General features: G+C 67.4%; 1 protein-coding gene across 1 annotated transcript; it reads right to left on the bottom strand.

The window, feature by feature from the left end:
• Positions 1-324: 324 nt before the first annotated feature.
• On the bottom strand, positions 325-2163 carry LOC116819839 (dual specificity testis-specific protein kinase 1-like; the record flags this gene model as incomplete). The annotated part of the gene is made up of 3 exons (XM_032771873.2): positions 325-415; positions 849-931; positions 2017-2163. Coding segments are annotated over 3 exons (321 nt in total), but the record flags the coding sequence as incomplete, so codon positions are not given.
• Between the last annotated feature and the right edge of the window lie 375 nt (positions 2164-2538).

Genomic DNA, 2538 nt, shown 5'->3' with positions numbered 1-2538 from the left:
CCCTGCGGGAATTGAGCCGACTAGGTTAGCGCATCCCCCCACCACCGCTACCCCCCCCCTGCCCCCACGGGGTCTGGGGCGTCTTGGCACCTCCCATTCTCCCATGTCCCACTGCCCCCCCATTCCCCCCACCTCCTCCCACACACTCTGCTGGCCCCTTCGCACACCCCACCCCACTGCCTCCCAGCACCTCCACCCCGCCAACCCCCAGGACCCACCATCACACACACATCCCCCCTGCCCCAGGCTGCCACTGCCCCTGGAAATGGCCAAGCCCAGGTGTGGCAAACGCAATCAGCCCCCGGTGCCAGCGCAGCAAGTTACCTTCTCGTTGTACAGCTCCCCACGCAGCACCTCCGGGGCCATCCAGTACGGCGAGCCCACCACGGCCAGCGGCTCCTTCTGAGCGTCCTCACTGGGGGGCAAAGCCGCAGGGTTAGCCCGGCCCCCTCCCCAGCCGGGCAACCCCAACCCCTGCGGGGCCCTGCCCGAAGCCAGGGCAAGCCCCAGCCCCCCTCCCCATCTCCTGTCCCAGCCGGGACAATCCCCATCACCCCAGTCCCTGCCTGCAGCCAGGGCAACCTCCATTCCCATGGGTCCCTGCCCCAAGCCAGAAGCAGCTCATAGCCCTCCAAAGTCCTCCCCATCCCCCCTCCAGCCAGGGGCGACCCACAGCCCACCCAGACTACCCCAAATCTCCCTCCCCCAGCCAGCTCTGACGTCCAGGAGGGGGTGGGTGCCGCCCTGCCTTGGGTGTGGGAAGGGTCCAGAGGGGACTGCTGGCCCTTCTGCCTAGGCCTGTTGGGGTGACGTGCCCCACTTTGGGGTGGGGGCAGCTCCCCACTCACCTGTAGGTGGGAATCTTCTCCGCCAGGCCAAAGTCACCCACCACAGCCGTGTAGCCGTTGTCCTCACTCTTCACCAGGCAGTTCTGAGAACCAGAGGAGAGGAGACGTCACGCCACCCGCCCCGCCTGGCACCTGCCCCATGGCGCATTGCACCCCCACAAGCAATTGAGAGGGCTGCGGGCAGGGGCATTCTCACCCTGCTGTCCCGGGGCAGGGCAGCGAGCACCCAAGGGAGCACAGGGGATCCAGTATGTGACCAAGTTGGGGATTTTGTCTTGTTTTACATTAATAGCGTGTGCGCCTCAGTTTCCCGGTGTGCTGCATGTTTAACAAGGTGCTGGGAGAGGGTTTGCTGCTGCAGGGGACCAGGTGTGACCTCGCCTGGCAGTCGGGACCCCCGGGCAATGGCCTGGAGACGGCGAACCCTACCAACTGGTGACCTGGGGGCCCAGCTCAGGAGTCGCAGCCGGTTCTGGCCAGTGGAGGACAATGGGCTGAGAAGAGAGGACCCCAGTGACCTGCCCAGCTGGTTCCGGCCAGAGGGGTGCAAAGGGCGGAAGAGAGGAGAGGAGCCCCAGTGACCTGTTTACCTGGGACCGAAGAGAAAGGCCAGGGGAGGAGCTGTGGGGGAGATGACACAGGATGCCGTGGCTGGAAGGGGGGTCTCTGGGCTGGGAGGGAAGAGCAGCCAGAGCCCCGCTGGAGGCTGGACGGACCTAGATGTGCTGTGCCTGAGGCCTGGAGAGTTTCCTGCGCTGGGTGCAGACGCTCAGTAAACCCTCCTGTGTTACACTGGCTGAGAGTCGCTCCGGGCTAGAGATCGGGGTTGCATTGCTCCGTCTGGGAGAGGAGGCCCTGGGGGTCCGGAGCAAGGGGATGCCCCGAGGGGGCCCACAGAGGCTCAGAGAAGTGCGATTCCAGGGGGAGGAGGGACCGTAGGGGGCTGGCAGCCTGTGACAACGAGCCCTTCACGCTGTGCCGTCAGGGCAGCCCCCGGCGGCAGAGTGAGGCTCGGGCTCAGCACCCTGCCAGCCCTGGTGCGTCCATGGGCCGGGCAATGGCTGGGCTGGCTCCCCTGAGACCCTGTGCCGTGGGCGGGCGAGCAAGCACACCATGGGGCTGGGAAGCATGGAGGGGTCTGTCAGCTGGAGGAAGGGGCACTGCCCACCTTGGAGGTGAGGTCACGGTGGAAGATGCCCTTGGAGTGCAGGTAGCGCAGGCCGCGGGCGATGTCCAGGGCCAGCCGGACGCGCACAGCCCAGGAGAGTGGCACCGGGCTGTCCAGCAGCTGCTCCAGGTTCCCGCCGTTGATGTACTGCCAGGGAGAGGGGACAGGCAGCAGGTCGTCAGCCCCCAGCATCCCCGTGGGGCCGGTTCCCCGCCTTGCCCTGCCCTGCCCACCTCCCCCACTGGGCTGGTCCCTCATCCTCCTGCCCTGCCCGCCTCCCCGCCCATGGGGCCAGCCCCCCGCCTTGCCCTGCCCTGCCCACCTCCCCCATCGGGCCGGTCCCCCATCTTCCTGCCCTGCCCGCCTCCTCACTGCCTCCCCCATGGGACTCATCCCCCATCTCTCTGCCCTGCCTGCCTCCCCACTGCCTCCCCCATCGGGCCGGTCCCCCATCCTCCTGTCTTGCCTGCCTTCCCACTGCCTTCCCCATGGGACCCATTCCCTGTCCCTCTGCCCTGCCCG

The sequence above is a fragment of the Chelonoidis abingdonii genome, unplaced genomic scaffold, assembly GCF_003597395.2.
Source record: "Chelonoidis abingdonii isolate Lonesome George unplaced genomic scaffold, CheloAbing_2.0 scaffold3767, whole genome shotgun sequence".
Taxonomy (NCBI): domain Eukaryota; kingdom Metazoa; phylum Chordata; order Testudines; family Testudinidae; genus Chelonoidis; species Chelonoidis abingdonii.
Note: the sequence above shows the minus strand (reverse complement) of the source record. Positions and strands in the feature narration are given on the sequence as shown.